Consider the following 21,063-nt stretch of genomic DNA (forward strand, 5'->3'; position numbering starts at 1 on the left):
TAGTTCTTATTCCAATTTATTGAAATTGTTTATACATATCTAAATAAATAAAAAAACATAGAACTAATTAATTCATTTATCTTTAAACAAAATATAGATACTTACAAAATGCAACAAAAAGGACATCTGAAACATATATCCACAGACTTTGAATAACTAAGACCTACAAATATCTACAACAGATTATAAGATATCTAGCTTTGTGTCTTTTTGTGAAAAATTTGCAGATTCAGATCTGTAAATATGAAATATAAAACTCTTAGAACATCAAAATAGAAAATATATTAAACATAAATACACAAATTTATACATATAAGCAGTTTTACATACATCTAGATCTTTAAAACACACACATAAAGATTTGAAATTTTTAATCCTCCTCGTGGCCTTGGTCTCTTTCTGTAAAACACACACACAAACAAATCTCCACATAAAGATTTGAAATTTTTTTATCCTACCCGTGTTTGAAAATGAAGGTGGCGTTGAAGAAAGAGAGAGGGAGAATGTCATGAGCAACTCCATTGTTGGTGAATGGGTTAGCTGTAAGTAAAGGTAAGGATGAGGTTGATCTACACGGTCGTTGTTAATGAAGAAGATAGTGAGGAGATTCTAGATAGAGAGGACAAACCAAGAAGATAAGAAGTATGATTTTAAATGAGGTTGGCTGAAAAGACACTCTAATTTTTTATTTGGACACCTATTTGATTTTTAAGGTTTTTTTATTGTTTAAATTTGCATTGTTTTTTGAAAAAGTAAAATGTAAATAGTTTATTATAGGTTGACTTTTAATAAGGGGGTGTTTGGATAGGAAAAAAAAAAGTGTTTATTGCTTATTTCCACAATAAGCTAATTTAATTTAAGTGTTTGGATAAAATCCAACTTATTTGGCTAAATAAGCTAATTTTAATAACCATTCATCCCCATGCTTATTGCTTATTGTTTATTCCCACCACAAATAAACTATAAGCAATAAGCTAAAAATCTAATCAAAACACCCCCTAAAAATATTTATAGGGTGTCTAAATGGTGTCAATTTAGCAAAACCCATTTTATAAACATTGAAATGGGTAATAGAGTGATATCATAACTGTTGTGATAGGTACAAAGAGCTTTGGGTATTGTAAAAGTTTTCAAAAAAAAAAAAAAAAAAAAAAATCCTTTAGATTTGTAAAAAGAATTGTGGCTATATCGTGGTTTACAGGAAAAAGAAGAGTGAAAGGCTTATAAGTTAAATACTGTACGTCTTTTCATTCAAAAAAATGAATTTTTATATTTAATATTATTTTTCATTTTACATTTAGCTTATGTTTAATTATATAACTTTTGGATTAATATAGCAAAAAAAACGTCTTTTCATCTTAAAAAATGAAATCAATTATGCATAAGGTAATATCTAAATTTATAAATAATTAATTTTTATAAAAACAAGAGTTTAGGATGATTAGAAAGAAATTTATCTCTAAATAAATATACTAACATAAAAAAATGTTATATAAAGTATAAGTTAAAATAACATAATATTATTGCAAGATATTTTAAAGTTTTTTGAATCTCTAGATATATTATTACGTTGTTTTAATGGGTTTTGTTTTGCAAAATTTACTAAAAATTAATAAACCACAAAAATATAACACTTGAAAAATTAGTACAATTGAAAAACAATAAGTGAGTTTTCTAAAAAAATGATATGTACAAAGAAAAGAAGTGATTAAATGTATATAACTTTGTACATATTTTTTATTATCTTTCATATTTAAATAATGGGTTAATAACTTTTTTGGATGAGAGTTTTAGATTTTTCAATCTTTCTAAATAAAATATAAATGATTTTGAAGTACTATTTTTATCCAAAAATCTAACACAGTTATCTTTTGGTAATAAAATAATGAAATAAAAAAATTTCTAATTTAGAATTTTAACATCCTAAAAAATTAACAACTTTAAACATATATATATATATATATATATATATATATATATATATATATATATATATATATATATATATATATATATATATATATATATACACACACACACACCAAATATAGCCTTAAACCACATCCTCCCGTTTTTACTATTTTGTTTATTATAAGTATTTAAGAATTTTATTTGTTATACGGTCTTAACAATTTTATTTATTTTAACCTAAAACAATTATCAAACTTTTATATATACCAAACATAGCCTTAAACCACATCCTCCCGTCTTTACTATTTCGTTTATTATAAGTATTTAAGAATTTTATTTGTTATCCGGTCTTAACAATTTTATTTATTTTAACTTAAAACAATTATCAAACTTTTAGTTAAAAAATTTTAATGTCATCATATATACATGTCAATCTTCTAGATTTTATGTGGGTAAGATAACTTTTTAAATCAAACACTCAACATATAAGTATTTGAGTTCTACCTACTAATCTGTAATCATCATTATTTATTTTTAAATTAGACTAAGATAATAGATTATTTTAAAAGAAACTTACAAAAATAAATATGCTTGTATTATAGTTTATTATATAAGTTATTTGGCTAACCCAAAAAATATTATTTTTTAACAGAAACTTAAAAGTAAATTATTTATATTTTTAAATGAAAACATACAATTTTCTTTCATCTCACAAAAATAACTTATTGACATTTAAAAAATGAAACCATAACATATTTTTACTTTTAAATCAAAATAATAACGTATATCTAATATTAACTCAATAACCAACTACACAATTTGTATTTGAATTTGGATTACAATAGTACAAAGGTAACAAATCATCAAACATGAAATTTACCATCTATCGACCTATTATTTCAACTATTTGTATTAGGGAAAAGTACAATAAAGTCCCTATGTATTGCTCGTATAATCGATTTAGCTCCTATATATATATATATATATATATATATATATATATATATATATATATATATATAACGCCCGGGTTTTCAGGGCTAAGCATTTTTGTCAATGTAATAGTCTAGGTCAACTATTGTAACTCTTTTTGAAGTAATAAATATGAAATATTTGAGTATTATGTGAATTATGTGTGTTTATGTGTTTATTATTTAATTATAAATGTATAATTAATAAAGAATAAAAATGAGCGTCAAAATTAAAGTGTGAGATAATCCCGATATCTCTACATAAAGTTGTAGAATATGTCTCAAGGTTTCCGTACATATAAAGAATGCCCAAATCCGAGCTATAACGAAGAAGTTATGGCCCGCCGAAGTTTTACGGCTAAACCGGCACGACACCGGGAGACGTAAATAGTGAATTTACGATAGAAGACTTTTTAGCCTTAGCAATCTAAACAAAAGTCGTAGAATGTGTTAAACTAAGAACATCGATAAAAAGAACGCCCAAATCTGACTTCGTATGAAGAAGTTATGATTTTTCTAAGATTCGGCTTAGCAGTGCACGGCCTGAAACTCGAATTTTAGTTCGAGCGGTTTTTGGCTTACGCAACGTAAATGAGAGTTGAAGATCTCATTAATAGGAAATCAACGGTAAAAAGACAGACAAAAAACAGAGTCCGTATGTAGAAGTTATTAATTTTACGCAGACGTTTAACAATATAATCTCCTTGTACTGTTAAATTTAAGATCGGTCGAGAATTAGCTGACGGTGTCAAAATGAAAGTTGTAGATCTTATTATTACCTACGCGTGGATATAAAGAACGTCAAAAACGGAGGTCGTATGTGAAAGTTACGGATTTTAGAAGTCGAAAGTGTGCTGTGCGAAAATGGGTGATGTGGCACAATCTTGGCCATTGCTTTCTCCCCAAGGCTTGCCACCAGATGGTGACATGTGGCACCAAGTTCAGCCACATTTCACCCTATAAATACCACCTCTCCCACCCTCATTTTCTTCACACCTTTCCCATTCTTTCTTCTCTTTACTCTCTCTCTCTCTCTAGAACCTCTCTCTAGCCCCGAAATCCCCCGAAAAGCCTAGGGAACCTCCCTAGCACGAGGCGGAAGCCCCGGAGTGCTCGAAGGCTCTGAGAAGAAGAGCTTTTCGGCTCGGGAACGCTGCTCCAAGCAAAGCCCGGTTTTCTATAAAACCCGTTGTAAGTGAGCTACGCCTACGCTATTTTTAATATAACTTTTATTTAATTATAGTAACGTTATTAGGAACTTATAATAAATACTTGGGCTATTATTATGGGTTATATAAGTATTTTTTTGACGCTTATATAATAATAATAATGATAGCTAGACTATTAATTAGTCTCGACGAATAATAAACTAAACTCTAGTGGTAATAATACTAGGTTTCGTCGAAGAAAAATTCTTTTTAAGAAGCGAAGCGCTGTCTGAGTTCGGAATCACCACCTTTTCCGGTGAGTGCATAGTTACCTTCAACTTACACATAGATATGAAGTATTTTATATAAATTACGTGCTATGTGTGCATATTATCTGAATACTTGCTATCTATGCTAGATGAACGTTGTTATACATGTTTTCAATGATTTAAACTGTATATGTATTTTATATCTACGAAAATGTTGGGGTAAAACATGGGTAGATGTAATAGGTGATGTGTGATAAAATGATGAGAGGCCTCGATGTTGTTGTTGTTGATCCAGTCATCTAGCGGAGTATAGATGACGACCACTGACTCTTCTAGACAGTCCAGTGGAACACTAGCAGGTTCGCAACCTGTAGGTGTTGTGAACGATGTGTTCACCGGTGTACTCCATCCCCCACATGGTTGCCTATTAGGACATTTATTGCTAAGGAATCCCCTTAGCAGTAGTGTCCGTCCCGATGATGATCCTTAGGCTAGGTCCCTTATGATAGGTGTTTAGGGACGTAAAGTGAGGATAACGGGAACGGGTAATCGGGTTATTGTTGATTGATGAAATTAATAAACTTATTTATTGTGGGTTGAAAACCCTATGTGCTCACCAGGCTCCCAAGCCTGACCCACTCAGTTTTATGCATTACAGGTAGTGGCGCATGAGCATAGGTGTGATGTTTTGGACGAGGGATTACGGATATAGGCCTGTAGATATGAAATAATGTAGTAAGGCTTATATTGTACTGTTTATACTTTTGATCTGTACGAACATGACATCCCGAGTCTTTTAATGAAATACATTTCTATGGAAATGCTTTTGATAAATCTTTATCATATTATTGTTTTGGGACAAATTCCGCAACCCTTTTTATTAAAAAATAACTCTGATTTTGAAATAAAGTATAAACAAAACCGGTCTTTTCTGGCCGTGATTTTGGGGATGTCACAATATATATATATATATATATATATATATATATATATATATATATATATATATATATATATATATATATATATATATTGCAATTTAGTCCTAAATACCTGTAAACGTAATCAAAACCGGATATTTAATGGGTTAGCCGGTATCTAACTGATGTGACAGCTTACCTGGAAGTCATCATGTTAAATAACATCCTACGTGCCATTATAGAGGGCTAAATCATTGAATCGAGCTCGTCTTCTTCATTCTCCAGTCAAATGAGCGATCGATTAGGGCAAATTGGAAACATGAAATCGATGTCGAGTTCGTCAAACACCAACATCAGAATGTGCTATTGTGGAGATATGGTTGGTATGTGGACATCATGGACTCGAAAGAATTCAGGTCGGAGGTTTTTTGGTTGCCCAAATTACATGGTATAGAATCTTCAAATCTCACCCAAATTCTTCTAATCCTCTAAAATTCCCATTTTTCTGTGTTAAAAACATGCATCTTGCTATGTTATGTAGGATGAAGAGAAGGAATGTGGGTATTTTCGTTGGATTGACCCACCACTATTGAATAAGTGGTATAAAGAAAGAATATATGAATTAGGAGCTGTTGCTAATGGGGGTGTAGCTATTTCTTTCAATAACCCTGTTAATGAAGGTGAAATACCTATTGATGGCCCTATTGCCCCTATGAATGTTGATGTCCCTATTTCCCCTGTGAATGCTCTTGAACCTGATAATCAAATTACAACGCGTGAGAATACACATGTGCCTGGTAATGAATTTGGATTCTGCAAGTGGATGATGGTTTGTTTCGTTTGTTTCATTGTAGGGATGATGTATGCTTAGTTTAGTGTATGTTGTAAGGTATTATGGTATGGTAGGGATGATGTAGTCTTTTGGTTTGTTATCATGATGTAATAGATGGAGGAGGGTTTACTGTAATAGATAAATGTTCTTGTGGATCATGTAATATTTTGGTTAATGAAATGGCAATATGTTATTATGGTTTGCATAAATGGTGTACACTTGTGAAATATAACCATGATTTAACAATTGGTGTTGAATTTGGGGCTAGAATGATCACCATTGACAACAAACCAATGAAGTATGCACACTTGTGGCTAAAATAATTAAACAACAAACTCCATTATGTCATTACCAACCATGTTAAGGGCATTCACAATGTTTCAATGTGTTTACAAAAGATGTACAAAATATGGCTATCAGTAATTTAAGGGCATTCACAAAAGATGTACAAAAGTAGCATTCACAAAAGATTCACAAAAATAGCATTCACAAAAGATGTACCAAAATACCCTTACTACCCTTAACACCCTAACACCCTAATCCAAATCCAATGCTGAACTTGCAGAAGTCCCAACACATCCCATCTTCTTCAGCTTGTTTTTAACAATCCTCTGAGAGGGCCTTCTTCTTTTCACAATCCTAAGGTGTACTGGTAATTCCTGGGTGTCATTAATGCCTTCTTCTTCTTCACTTTCTGGTTGTGTCTCAGGGATAATTTCTTCACCCCCATCTTGTGTCTCAGTCTGAGGTGGATACTCCTCTTCCTATAAAACATCAAGAAATTAATAACATAAATGAATGTAAACATTAAGGTAATATAGAGGGTTTACCCTAGACATAGGAAGAACTTGTTCAATAGTGTCATTGTAATCATTAAGTTGTTTCATACGTGAATCTGTCAGACTAAGTGAATTTTTAATTTCTTCAATTGAATACCCTGATTGTTTCAAATCTTGCATTGACTTCCATAAATGGACTAAATATTTTTCAAGAATAGTGTCATCCTCATTTTCAATTGTATCACCTTCAACTTCAGCACCTCCACCACCTTCAACTCTAACAGATGTCTTACTGCCCCTACCACCTCTTTTACTACCCTTACCACCTCTCTTACTACCCCTACCACCTTTGTTAGCCACTACACCACCTATGTTACCCACTGCACCACCTCTATTACCCCCTCTACCACCTCTACTACCCATTACACCACCTCTACTACCTCTGACACCACCTCTTACACCACCTCTAGTCCAATGACTGATATCAGGATCCAATCTTGGTCTACCCATTTTTTTCTTGGGTTTGGGTTCTGGTGTGACCTTGGGATTCTTACAGGATGCCTTGTTATGACCCCTTTTAAGACAATTTTTGCATTGGACTGTCCTTCATATTCCAGTAACCTTCATCTTGTTTTGGGAGTATTTATCTTGAGATTCAGTGACATGCCTCTTTCTTTTCAGAGTTGGTCTCCCTGGCATTCTTCTAGCTAAAGGGGGTAGAGGCTTTATGTATGATGTTCTAAGCCATAAATTTCTACCATTCACAGGCAGTATATTGTTTGCATATATGGCCTTGAACCTGTCCACATTAAACCACTCACTTATGAAATGAACAGGATCTTGTCTAGTGAATAGTATTGCACTCTGTGCATGTACACATGGAATTCCTGAGATATCCCAAAGCTTACAGCTGCACACTCTGCTTTATAAGTTAACCACGTACCCTTCTAATCCATTCCTGGCTTCAAAAATAGATGGTCCACATGGATTCACATTCCAATTCCTACAATAGCATTACTAAATGAAATCATAACAATGAAATTAGAATAATGATAACAAGGAACAATAAAAATGCTAAGACAAACCTCAAATCCTCTCCAAACTTGTTCATTTTCTTGATAGCAGCTGGACAAACCACTGATTCCCACTTTTCTGCCTTTTGTAACATATGGTAGAACCTATCCATCATGTACAACCTAATTTCTTCAAACATTGCTAGAAGGGGTTTCTTTCTAGCATCCAATATGATGGCGTTGAATCACTCTGCTATGCCATTTTCAACTGCTTCACATGCTACATCAGTCCTAAAAAATGCCCTGCACCATGTGTGAGGATGTCTTGCAATCAAATGTTCATAAGCATTTGGATTAACCTCTTTTATATCATCCGTTTTCCTCATAAATTCACTCTCTACAGTTGATAAGGAAGCTGCCCAAAACATATTCTTGAACTCCACTCCAGAATAGGTCTTCCTAAAGTTAGCATATATGTGTCTTGCACACTATATATGCTCCACATTTGGTAGGACTTCCTTGGTTGCTTCAAGCAATCCCTACAATTTAATGAATACATAAACATATAAGATGATGTTAAGGAAAAATCAAAAATATGCTAAGAAATTACAAAACTTATGTTGATCAGAAATTACAGTAAACCCTCCTCCATCTAGTAGATTAAGATCCTCTGTGAGCAGTTCCAGAAACCATTTCCAATTAGCTTTGTTTTCAATGTCAACAACTGCCCAAGCAATTGAATAAACTTGGTTGTTTGCATCCCTCCCTATTGCTGTGAGTAATTCTCCTTTACATGTCCCTTTCAAGAAAGATCCATCTAGACCAATTACCCTATGACACCTTATTTTCCAACCTTCCTTGATTGCTTTAAAACACAAATACATCCTGTGAAAGTATGTTGTTTGATATGGATTTACAGTGACACCAACTTGGACAGTGCTACTAGGATTTGACCTTAGTAACTCATGACAATAGTCCCACACCCTAGCATAATGTTCTGTGAGTTTACCATCTATAATGGTCATTGCTCTACACCTTGTTCTGTAAGCCTTAGACCAAGACACACCACAATGAAATTTGGTCCTAATTATTGATTGCATCTCCTTACACTTCAAGTTAGGTTTCATTATCAACTCCTTCAAAAAGTGTCTTGCTAGCCATCTGGGACTCAGTAAATTTGAAATATTGAAATTTCTAACACATTTGTGCTCATCGACTAAGGTTTTAATCTGAAAAGACCTTTCTTGAGTCATCCAGGAAGCATGAACTCTGAATGGGCAGGGTTGAGACTTCATCTTAGAACCACATTTGGCAGTTAATCTCACAGTGTCATACTTCGCAAATTTAATGTTATACCCTGACTTAATAGCATAATTAGTGAGACATTGTTGCAACTGATGTGGTGATTCATACCTTTCACCAAGAAGGGGCTTCATCTTATTCCACTTAACTGATGGGTCGTGAATGGGGAAGCCTGCACCAACCGCATCTCCCAAATCAAGATCATTAGCCCCTGCAGTGTCATCGATTTCCTCTTCTGAACCAAACCCTTCTTCATCTTCATCAACTAAGTCATTTTCTTCATCAGCTTCATTATCTTCATAATCAGAACTGAAGTTAAGGAAAGCATCCTTGCATCTCTCTTTACCTTGTGTCTTGAAATCAACTTCTTCCATTTCCACATCTATGTGCTTAGTATCGAGCACCTCTTCATCATCTTTGTATTCTTCAGAGTCGTATTCTTCAGATGACTCATGGTGAACCTCTGATTCGACAGCCATTGGGTTTTACCTTCGTTTCTCTCAGTAAAACCCAACTTCCTTCGTGTATCACTCTGTAAAAACCCTAATTTTTCTCTCAATCGATCTACCAGACGTCGAATGCAGTAGAAATGGAAGGGTAAAAGTCACTTGTACACGTAAGGTGCCACATGCGCATAGTACCGGTGGGATACCGGCTAACCCATTAAATTTCCCGTTTTGATTACGTTTACAAGTATTTAGGACTAAATTGCAAAAAAAAAAAATATAGGGGCTACATCGATTATACGGCAATACATAGGGACTTTATTGCAGTTTTCTCTTTGTATTACCCTCATTTTAAGTATATTTTAAAACTAAAAACACATTTTTATTTTAAAACTAAAACAACAATGCATGTTTACTATTATGTGTTGCCTGTCGAAAGTAAATTGATTATACATTAGAATATATTCTAGAAATAAGTTTTTGAAACAAAACAAATTAGGGAAAAAACTATTTTTCGTTCTAATTTATAATCGTGATTATTTAATACTTTACCCACTTTAACCCACTTTAACGAAAAAAGTTATTTTTCATATTTGAACAATAAACAACAGATTATGTGATTTTCTCAAAATAATAATATTTTTTTCTTAAAAAAAATTAATTGAATCTTTTCTAAAAGTTTGAAACTTTTCTTTAGATTGCCCATCATAATAAAAGATGAGGCCCGGTACGAAAAAAACGAACAGTCGATACAGCCTGTAATACATCGAGGGCAAATTAATCGTTGTTCAGGAAAAATTTACTAATCTCCGGAATGAAATTATTCGACGTCCGCTGCATCGAACGGGTAGCCTACTAGTATATATATATATATATATATATATATATATATATATATATATATATATATATATATATATATATATATATATATATGGAAATAATTCTTGGCAATAGTAAATTGGTGGATTTTTTGGCCAAAATGGTCCCTCAACTATATTTAGGTATTTTGTGTCGATATCCAGATTTTGATAGTATCTTTTTAGCCTTTAGGTTTTTACCATAAATCTTTGGTGCATTTAACACTTTTGCTCTTAAATTCAAAACTTTTATATTTTTGCGTTTTCATTAAATTTGTCTGCTTTTTGGTTTTTGCCACAAAAATTTAGTGAGTTTGACACTTTTAGTCCTTACAGTTAAAAGTTTTAAATTTTGATGTTTTTGTCACAAATCTTTTATGAATTTGACACTTTTCGTCCTTGTACTAAAACCTTTTATATTTTGACATAAAAAAAAATCTCCTTTTGAATTTTGTCACCATATTTTTCTCAACTTTGGCAACTTTAACATTATTGACATAACATTTTTGAATTTTTGTGAGCAGTGTCCATTTTTTTGGTTATACACTTTTGAAATCTAGTTTTAGGTGCTGTTGACTTTCTCCCATATTTGTGGTGATTTACAATTCCAGCACATATCTTTTAAAGTTTGCCGATTTTTCCCAGATTTCCCCAAAAGCGGCGTAGCCGCTACCTCTTTACTAGTTGATATTCAACTTCAAGATATTTGCTACATATAAATTTTTCAAAATTTATTTCTTTATAATTTACTCAATCCATGTCTAGACTAAGATACTCTCTACTTGACCGATCTAGTACTGTTTATAAGACCCGATTTAATCAGTTAAATAACCCAGTTTTGAACCGGGTCTTAAAGCAAACGAGTCCTATATGAAAAAAGAAATAGAACCCCAATTTAAAACCGACTCCTACCTACCACAAAAGAACACAACCGGCACATATAAGGGGAACATAATGCACAAAAATGGATCTTATATGAAGATTTAACACGATCCTACCATACAAAATCGGTTCATATAAGGATATAAGAGCTCGATTTCAATCACCAAACCGGGTCATATAATGATTAAATATGTATCGGTTCCATTCAAATAACCATAATATAAAGAAAACAGGTGATAAAAAGCACACACTATGCATCCAAAACACACATTAAAAAAAAAACAAAAGTTATGCATTGATGAACAAATTATATTAATATAAACATGTTAAATAACCAATCATTATAGTCAATAATAAAAACATCCTTAAGTGCTGCTAAAAACTCCTTGATTTGTTCATTTCATACTACATAAAACTAACATAAAAAAATTCAAAAAAGAAATTGTTTTCCCATGTAGGGGGATTGTCTAATAATCAAGTGTTTCAGCTATTCTCCATCCTCACTTAAATACAAAACACACCAATCATGGACGTAGCTTGTATAGGGCGAGGGGGGCTATGGCCATCCCCATTTATATATATATATATATATATATATATATATATATATATATATATATATATATATATATATATATAATTAGTCCATAACTATTAAAAAATTAACATAACATACCTAAAATCAAAGATCCAATTCATTACATAATGCCCACTCAGCTCACGTTACAATATGCCGGCTTGGTTGCACTAAAACTGTGATACAAGGTAAACATAAATCAGACAAATGATACTACATTTAACTAGTGGGTAAATAATAAGATAAATTACCTCAGTGAGCTTTCATACAACTGGAATTGATGTATTCATTTCATACCTCTCAAAAGCCTTAAAAAAACAAGTAGTAGAGTTTTATCAAACTTATAGAAAGAATATTATTTTAATGCCATATTAAGAAATTTATTACATTTCTAGAAGATTGAGCAAGTTGTAGTTATCAACAGGATTTTGCATAGGCTTCTTTAGAGAATCCAAAATGTATACAATGTGATTTGAAGGACAAATCACCAACAGGACCAATGCATAGTAGTATTGTTTTGAAATTTTAGTGTAAAAAAACAAAAAAAAACAAATAATTATTAATATAGATAGCAACGTATGGTACTTTTGCAGGTATGGTGCGATAAGAAATGATTTTCCATGATGAAGACACATCGCATCAACGAGATAATTGACGACATCAATCAGAGTTTCCTGACAGGTTTTCCCAAGAATCTTATATGGGTTTAGGAAAGAACATTTGTTAAGATGTTTCTGAACCATTAAGTGTAGAAGGCTACAAACAATATTATAAAACATTTGCAATCAAGTAATATCTTATGAGCAGCCAAAAAACAAATATTATGGAAATAAATAATAGTGAAATATGAATGTGCTTACATCTACCAAGTTGTTATGATGGACAAATCACCTGTTTGTTTTTTCAACAAATGATAATAATCTTCATATGTAACTAAAAAATCAAATGTCTCGACTTCTACTAGATGTCCAACATCAGCTACCAAGTGAACCACTAGGTTGGTCTTCAAAAGGTCACGAAGTGATTCTATTGGCCTTGGTTTGTTGATCTTTTGGTTAGACATGTTTTCTTCCATAACAACTTTTACGGTTGATAGCCGCGCACTTGTGGCCGAAATTTGTTGTTGTGATTGCGCCTTTCTTTGTTGTTCTTATTAATAAGTCATTTTAGTTAGTGAGAACATCGTATATGCCTTTCTTAAACATCAAAATATTTTATTTGTCAGCCTAAATATAATGTTTTGATGTTTAATAGGGGCATATAGGGAAGTCTCCAATTTTCAGAAAATGTATATATGGTAGATAAATAAATTAAAGGATAATGGATATGTACCTTACTAAGAACAATTGTGATCCACGACCATTAAATTATAGTGCCAACTGCATTTTCTAGGATACCAAATTCATCTGTCATCATAGGAACAAGAATACCTTTATATCTTTCATTTATGTTGTCTATCATAACCTTCAAGTGATTTTCGTGTAGAGGAAGTGAGTGAATTAACCCATCATTATAAGGAAAGACCATCCCTCTGGCACATTTTTGGTTCATATCATCATAAGGTAACACCAAATCACAATGAGTAATAGTCTGTAATCATATAACATGTAGTGTATTTCATGTGTCAATATGTCAGAAAATTTAACATAAAACATAATTTGACAGCAAAGTTCAAAATAATATGATATCAAGAAATTCAAAAAACATAAACTTAACACATTAAAAAAGAAAAATATGCTAAATTAAAACAGATATGCTAAATACAAAAGTTTGGAACTATTTTAGTATATTTTCTATCACACATGGACAATTATTATATATTTGTATAACATAAGGACCAATTCTGCATTTTTATAATACACAAGAAACAGTTATATTGCATTTTCCTGCCACAAGGAGCGACATCGAGAATTATTTCTTAGAGGTACCTTTTTTTGTAATTTTTTCTGCATAGTGCCTTCTTTTGTAAATTTAGGGACCATTTTTGTAATTTTTTCTTACAGGGACCATTTCTATAAAAGAACATACATAGACTATTTCTGTAATTGCTGCAACATAGGGACCATTCTGTAATTTTTACACAAGTTCCATTAATCTATTTTATTGTTTTCTCTGTACAACACATACATAACACATACGAGGGAATATTTTGTAACTTTTTTTTGAAACACTTGGACATTATAGAAGACTATGATTAGTCATCAGCTCTAACTCAATTGTATATCTATTTTCATACTTTGTTTTGGCCAAAACAAGTGAATTTGATTACTCTTTTCCCAACTTGTACCACATAATTATAATATATTTATGTAATCAACTAGAATTAGTGATAAAAATAAATAAACGGAATCATTGAGTTGTGGATTTTATTAGTTGTTAAAGGTTCATGCTATAATAAAGAACTACCTTTATCATATCTAAAGCATCCAATGTGGCATCGAGCCAGAACTATTGTTTTGAACACCAAAGCATACATTATTCGGAACTTGGTTCCAAGAATCTTGCATCACAAATTTTGTTCTTAACTCTACCAATTGGGTCATATGTTGATCTACATGCACGTGCATGTTACCTCATCTTACTAACAACTTCTTAGTCACGGGCTTTCCTCTTTATTTTGTCAAGTCCATGCATCCCCTTTCTTAAGCCAATGTCATGCCCCACACTCTAGTGCGAACAGGGTGCTCCGATCCTATCGCCATAGTCAACAAATCCTCTCCGGGACCCGACAACAAATCACCTTTAGATTTTTCTTTTCATACATCTATCTGTTAATGCAAACAACATAATAGTCAAAACAATTACTTGGACAAAAATGATAAAAAAAAATCTTAAAAAAAAATCAAGAACAATCTTACAACCTTCTTTACTATGGGTTCCATGTTAGGTGGTACTATTTGGGACCGTGACTCATTTTTAGATCTTATACCCAAGATGTAATCTAATTAACGCTCGCTTTTTATCTCATACGACTGTGACGACAGCTCACTTGATGCCTTCTTTTGTTCCCACCTAGGTTTGTTGGCTGGATAACCATATGGGTCTACTCGGGTTGGATTCGTAATATTGAACTCGTATTTGCTTTCTCACTTATAACCTACCAATAAAAGAATCAACCACAAATATAAAACTGCAACACAATGATTATTATTATTATTATTATTATTATTATTATTATTATTATTATTATTATTATTATTATTATTATTATTATTATTATTATTATCAAGAGACATTATATCCTACAAACCCGAAATTCCTTTGATGATATCCTATCCTTCAATTTTTTTAATGTAGTCTTCTCCAGATATGAGTAGGCTTTAAGTGGATTTCGATCATTCTTATTGGACAAGAAAATCTTTTCAAGCCTCTTCTTGTATGATCTGCACTTGTGGTTGCAAGTCATAAGCACATAAGCTTTGCATTTTTCATGACGAATATTCCAACGTTTCTGTTTTTGTTTTAAATAAAAAATAATAACTATTAATAACGTATATTAACTAGTGTCATACATGTCCGGTGGACAGGTTGATAAATGTATAAACATCTAAAATAAGAGGACCAAACACCAAAATAAGATCCACAACAAGGGCAAAAGATTTTAAACATCACCAAAACTACTCAACATTGAAACCTAGTAAGTGATCAATATACTCCATTAAGAGATCCAACATCTGAATCTAAATCCACTTCATGGTCTATCCAACAACAACAAAAAAGCATCCAGTGAAACTTTTATTGTAGTAAAAAGGATGATTCTGAATTTAAACATTCACATGTTGATTTTAGTGAGTTTACGCTGAGTGGAACACGTGTAAAAAAAGAATTGAAGAGTCAAGGGAAAATGTTTCTAAATATAAAAAGTTATATGATGGGGCCCAAGTAGAATAAGAATTGCACCCAAGGGCAAGTTTTTCATTATCGTAAAAACTGTGAGAAAACCACAACAACAACCGATTACAACATTTATTCAGCCTATCAACATTGTGAGAGATCTTGTTAAAAAACTCACAAGACAAATTTCCCAACATCACCATTTCTCATATCAATTTAGCATCAAGAAACAGGTGGTTTTCAAGTTAATTACAACTCAAAACTCACTACAAAAAAACTCTCAATCCGTCACTCAACCTAAGCAACTTCTAAACAATACAAATTTATAAAGAACTAGTTACAAAACTCTTATAGACGAATACACAAAATAGATGCAAACAACTATCTAACATCAAAGAACCCTTAAGAGAGAAAACCCTAGATCTGATCACTTCGACTGGACGAATGAGTCCCAACACCTTCTCTCTCTTTATTTATACTCTGGATCCAAGAATATGGATATAACCCGAACCAACTCGACCCAGATTACAACCCGTGTGTTTCTATAATAGCCTGCATACACTTAACACCCTTACATAATACAATCTTTACACAATACATCCTTTATAATAAACTACCTTATAATAAATATGAGATTGTAAAAATAACATCATATTTTCAACATTCCCCCTCAATCGAAATATTTATTTTCTAAAAACATCAATAAGACCCATTTTATTAGATAAAAATCATGCTGCTTCACACTTAAAGATTTTGTGAGTATATCAACATTTTGTTCAAGAGAATCAGTTTTTACCAATTTTAAAACACCACTAGAAATTTTTTCTCTAACAAAATGCAGATCAATCTCAAAATGTTTTGTCCTTTCATGAAACACATGATTAAGAGCCAACTTAATTATGGAACTATTATCACAAAAAACAGAAGCAGGGATAAGATTTTTAGCTTCAAGTTTAAACAGAATTTTTAAGATCCAAATTATTTCACATGTGATAGAACCAAGAGCCCTATATTCTGATTCAATGGAAGAACTAGAAACAGTAGACTGCTTTTTTACTTTTCCAAGAAATAAGACAATTATTAAGATATACCATATACCCAAATACAGATCTTCTTGTGGCTAAACACTTAGCCCAATCTGCATCCACATAACCTTTCAATTCCAACACACTAGACCTAGTTAAAGCAACTCCTTTTCCAGGACTATTTTTTAAATACCTTAACAACCTGAAAGCAATATTTAAATGTGATTTTCTAGGACTATGCATATATTGACTAAGAACCTGAACTGCATAAGAAATGTCAGGCCTTGTAACTGTAAGATAGATAAGTTTACCTATCAATTTTTGAAATTCAGTTTTATTTTCCAACAATTCATTTTTTCCATCATGATTATCAGAATATATAACAAAATTTGTTTCCAAAGGTGTGTTCACAGGTTTACAACCAAGCATACCATATTCATGTAACAACTCAAGACAATAATTCCTTTGGTTTAAACACAAACCATTGTCAAATTTAACTACTTCAATCCCTAAAAAATATTTAAGAGTTCCAAGATCTTTGATTAAAAATTGACTATTCGTAAAAGACTTCACCTTTTGTAACTCTATTTCACTATTTCCAGTTAAAATAATATCATCAACATATACTAATAAAACAGTTATTGAACCTTCAACTTTCCTAATAAACAATGAATAATCACTTATAATCTGTCGAAAACCAAACATAAACAATGAAGCACAAAGTTTTTCATTCCATTTCCTAGGAGCTTGCTTTAGTCCATACAAAGATTTAGTAAGTTTACATACTCTAGTATCATTACTAGAATAGTAACCAGGTGGAAGTGACATATAAACATCTTCAGTAAGATCACCATATAAAAAAGCATTGTTAATATCTAACTGATATAAAGGCCAAGAATGATGAACTGAAAGAGAAATAACAATACGAACTGTTACAATTTTTGCAACAGGAGAGAAAGTCTCTTCAAAATCAATCCCCTCTCTTTGATTATAACCTTTAGCAACTAAACGAGCTTTATATCTCTCAATTTCACCATTTGACTTGTATTTAATCTTATAGGCCCATTTACATCCAATTGGTTTTCTGTTTTTAAGTAAATTAGTTATTTCCCATGTATTATTTCCATGAAGTGCTTCCATTTCATCATTCATAGCTTTAATCCAATTTGGATCAGAAAAGGTTTCATTATAATTCTTAGGTTCAACAGTTTTATTTAGATTAGAAACAAATCATTTAGTTTCAGAATCAAGAAAAGAATAGTTAACAGAATCAAGGTAAATATATACCATATTTATATTTACCTTCAACAACATAATCAGCAAACTTAACAGGCATATGAGACTCACGCCTAGACCTAGAGACACCTATAGACTGATCCATAGAAGGGGTTAAGGCAGACTGACTATTTTCCTCAGATATACTCGAAGAAGAAGGAACAGATGAACCAGTAGGAGGCACAGTTGCCTCGCCACTAGGGTTGATAGAATTACTAAAATCAACATCATCCACACCAATGGCTGCATTAGGACCATCCAACGGGGACTCTACTCTCAGCTCATCAAGATTAATATAATCATTTATATATTTATTATTATCAAATTTATCATAGGAAAAGAGATCATTAGGGCCAAAATTGTTTGAAACCTTATCAACAGAAGTTGATTTCAACTTGTATGGAAAAACAAATTCATAGAATTTCACATCCCTGGATACAAAAGAAGAATTAGTATCCAAACTAAGAAGCTTATAAGCCTTTTTATCAGAACAATATCCTAAAAAAAAACATTTTTCACCACGTTTAGACAACTTATCAGAAACATTTGGCTTAATAGTAAAACATAGACAACCAAAAACCCTTAAATAATCAAAACCATGAATTCTTTGAAAAACAAGTTCATAAGGTGATTGACCATTTAAAACAGAGGTAGGCATTCTATTTATTAGAAAAACAGAAGTCAAAACAACATCTCCCCAATATTTAGTAGGAACTCTTGATTGAAATAAAAGAGATCGAGCTACATTGAGAATATGCCTATGCTTTCTCTCCACAACACCATTTTGTTGTGGAGTATAATCACATGATGTTTAATGTATTATACCCTTTTCAAAACAAAAAAACTTCATTTGATTATTAACAAACTTAGTACCATTGTCTAAACGTACAATTTTAACATTAACACTAAACTGATTTAGAAGAATATTAACAAAGGACTTAAAACAATCAAAAACCTGAATCTTAGATTTCAAAAGAAAAACCCAAGTGGCCCTAGTAAAATCATCCACAATAGTCAAGAAATACTTAAACCCCTCAACAGAAGCAAGTCTATAAGGAACCCAGACATCTATGTGAACCAATTCACCTAACTTAGTCGAAGTATGTTGACTATGTGGAAAGGACTCTCTGGTCTGTTTTGATTTGTGACAAACATCACAAGGAGGAAGAGATTCATTTCCAAGTTTTAGAACATTTTTTAAAGATGTCAAAGCTTGGTCTGTTGGATGACCAAGTTTACTATGCCAAGTTAGTTTAGAGACACAACACTTAGACAAAATATTTTTTGAAATACCTGAGGGAACATAATCAAGATAGTATAATCCCCCAGATTCCTTCCATTCTCCACCATCTCCTGTGACAGTGAATCCTGGATTTTACAAGTATGCTCAGAAAAAACAACCTCACAACCACTATCCTTACAAAGTTTATGGACAGACAAAAGATTAACATTAAAATCAGGAACAACAAAAACATAAAATAAAGTAAGATGTGAGGACAATTGAAGATTCCCTATTTTATTTATAATAGCCGAGGAATCATTAGGATGTTTAGCAGAAAGATTAAGCTTAGACACATCCACATCATCTCTAAGTTGTGACTCAGAAGCTATCATATGTTGATTGGCTTCTGAGTCAACAATCCAGCTTTGAGAATCATTTAAACTAACAAAAGAATTACAACATTGAAACACAGATATACCTGCCATATTTGCAGTAGCAGACACATCATCACAAGCATAATTCTCACTAATGAGACGAAGAATCTTAGAATATTGTTCACCAGTGAGAAAATGAGCATCACTTCCAAGACCAGACTCAGAAGGAACAGACTTGCTATTGTTAGACCCAACAGAAGAAGAATTCACAGAAAAAGATTTGTTCTGATTATTATTATCATTTGTAAATTTAAAATCCTTTGGATAACCAATTAGTTTATAACATCTTTCTATTGTGTGACCTTTAAGATTGTAATGTTTGCATTGTAAACCTTGATTCTTAGACCTAACTTGATTTTGTCCCCTGTTAAAATCATTTACTTTACTATTAAACACCGAGACTTGTGGTTTTGAAGAAACTGTAGACCCAAGAGACCCATTCTTTTGAAGAGATTATTCTCTAGAAAGAATAGAAAAGGTAGATTTAACATTGGGTAAAGGCTCCATCAAAAGAATGTGACTCTTAACTTGATTATAAACATCATTAAGACCACTAAGAAATTGCATTAACTTCATCAATTTAGAATGATCAATAAGTTTTGTAGCTGCCGCACACACACATTCAGTTAAACTAGTTAAACCATCAAACTCCTTCCACAGAGAATCAAGTTTATTGTAATAATCAGAAAGAGAAGAACCATTTTGCTTTAAAGTGTTAATATGTTGATGAATATTAAAAATTACTGGCCCATCAACTTTATTATATGTTTCAAATAATTCATCCCAAATATCTTTAGCTTTATCTGAATACGCATGACTATCATATATAGTTTCAGAAATTGACCCTAGAATCCAATTACAAACAACAACATTTACACGTTCCCATTTAGAAGCTTTAGTTTTCTCGGTATTCTCAAGAGTAATGGAACCATCCACAAAGCCCAATTTATTCCTAGCCTTAAGACCTCTAGACATAGCACTACGCCACAACCGATAATTCTCATTACCAGTCAGTTTAACTGTTATAATAGAGGTTATAGTATTATTAGAAGGATGGACATATAAAGGATCATCAAAGTCAACATGAATTTCCTTAGGAACATCACTCCCTCCAGGAGTTTCATTAGCCATAGTAAATCACAGAAGACAAACCAAAGAAATCAAATAACAATCCAGATCAAGAATAGAACAAGAATTCAACAAACAAATAACACTCGTGTTGACTTAAAGTCCAGATGGTCACCACAGTATGTCGGGGCCCAAGACAATCAACACAGTGTAAAAAAAATAGAACAACTTCAAGAAACAATCAACAATTAACTGATGTACTCAAAACATCAGGATCTCCCACATATACAGCTAG

At 32.0% G+C, this 21,063-nt stretch overlaps 2 protein-coding genes across 2 annotated transcripts; both read right to left on the reverse strand.

Moving 5' to 3' along the window:
* Positions 1–8,430: 8,430 nt before the first annotated feature.
* Positions 8,431–9,624, reverse strand: LOC145017013 (uncharacterized). Its single transcript, XM_078975128.1, has one exon. The coding sequence runs from the start codon at positions 9,622–9,624 to the stop codon at positions 8,431–8,433; it is 1,194 nt and encodes a 397-aa protein (XP_078831254.1).
* Positions 9,625–15,022: 5,398 nt separating this feature from the next.
* On the reverse strand, positions 15,023–20,831 carry LOC145017014 (uncharacterized). The gene is made up of 11 exons (XM_078975129.1): positions 20,190–20,831; positions 19,338–19,925; positions 18,870–18,954; positions 18,072–18,542; positions 17,556–17,923; positions 17,343–17,456; positions 17,028–17,080; positions 16,836–16,971; positions 16,541–16,789; positions 15,161–15,361; positions 15,023–15,040 (listed from the first exon to the last, which is right to left on the reverse strand). Exons 1-11 carry the CDS (start codon positions 20,829–20,831, stop codon positions 15,023–15,025), a joined length of 2,925 nt encoding a protein of 974 aa, XP_078831255.1.
* Between the last annotated feature and the right edge of the window lie 232 nt (positions 20,832–21,063).

This window comes from Lactuca saligna, chromosome 9 (assembly GCF_052625555.1).
Source record: "Lactuca saligna cultivar CGN05327 chromosome 9, ASM5262555v1, whole genome shotgun sequence".
In the NCBI taxonomy this organism is placed as follows: domain Eukaryota; kingdom Viridiplantae; phylum Streptophyta; class Magnoliopsida; order Asterales; family Asteraceae; genus Lactuca; species Lactuca saligna.

Excerpts from the sequence above, each read along its gene's own strand:
- LOC145017013 (XM_078975128.1), bottom strand. The coding sequence starts at position 9,624 with ATGGCTGTCGAATCAGAGGTTCACCATGAGTCATCTGAAGAATACGAC.
- LOC145017014 (XM_078975129.1), bottom strand. The coding sequence starts at position 20,831 with ATGGCTAATGAAACTCCTGGAGGGAGTGATGTTCCTAAGGAAATTCAT. Across the intron at positions 16,790-16,835 it reads GATCTGTATTTGGGTATATG|TCTACTGTTTCTAGTTCTTC; the intron begins GTATATCTTAAT and ends GTAAAAAAGCAG. Across the intron at positions 15,362-16,540 it reads CTAGTGGTGTTTTAAAATTG|AAACGTTGGAATATTCGTCA; the intron begins GTAAAAACTGAT and ends AAACAAAAACAG.